Genomic DNA, 755 nt, shown 5'->3' on the forward strand with positions numbered 1-755 from the left:
AACACTACGCAACACGATACGACACACGTGGAGGAACGACACGACACGCGCGCGTGTGCGCGTGCGGTACAATTCATCAAAAGAAGCCGTCGACGTCGTCCACGAGGATGAGGAGGTAGTAGGTGTAGCTGTTGGGCGTCACACCGTTGTCCTCCATCTCCTCCAGCGTCCTCCTCACCGCCCTGCATTTTATTAATTCCATATTTAATATTTTAATATTTTAATATTAATAACAAAAAATAATCAATTATTATGAATAAATAAATAAATAAATAAATGGAGGAATAATGCAATGTACTCGGGAGCCTTTCGTCGGAGGTAGGAGATCATCTTGGCGTGGTAGTAGTCCCGGTTGATCTTCCTGCCCGACCGGGCCAGCTTGCGCGTCAGGTCGCTCCACATCAGCTCGATGTCCGACGCCTGCGCCGCCGAGATCAATCAATCATGTGTGCCGTGTCGTTGGTCGTGTCGTGTTGTGTTGCGTGTGTGCGTGTGTGTGGTCGTGTCGTGCTCCACGCGTGCGTGGAGGGTGATACCTGGAGCACATAGCCGCCGCACTTGAGGAAGGACAGGAAGGCCCTTTTCGAGGGCAGGAAGTGCGCCTTGCGCATATTGAGCGCCATCGCGAAGGCGCCCTCAAAGTTTCCTAGTATGTTAAATATATGAATATATTAGTATTAATTCTTAATAATAGATAAATAATTGTATGGACCGCGTACCGGCGTGCGAGTAGGACCGGATGAGTGAGTTGAAGG

At 49.3% G+C, this 755-nt stretch overlaps 1 protein-coding gene across 1 annotated transcript in view; it reads right to left on the reverse strand.

Moving 5' to 3' along the window:
• Positions 1 to 76: 76 nt before the first annotated feature.
• ACA1_124010 (uncharacterized protein) overlaps positions 77 to 755 on the reverse strand; it is a gene marked incomplete at both ends in the record, with an annotated part of 2,216 nt that continues 1,537 nt past the window's right edge. The window contains 3 exons of the mRNA XM_004341847.1: positions 77 to 182; positions 299 to 420; positions 537 to 635. Coding sequence (XP_004341895.1) covers positions 77 to 182; positions 299 to 420; positions 537 to 635 — 327 coding nt within the window. The remainder of the gene's footprint in view (positions 183 to 298; positions 421 to 536; positions 636 to 755) is intronic.

The sequence above is a fragment of the Acanthamoeba castellanii genome, assembly GCF_000313135.1.
Source record: "Acanthamoeba castellanii str. Neff unplaced genomic scaffold scf7180000084688, whole genome shotgun sequence".
Lineage (NCBI taxonomy): Eukaryota > Discosea > Longamoebia > Acanthamoebidae > Acanthamoeba > Acanthamoeba castellanii.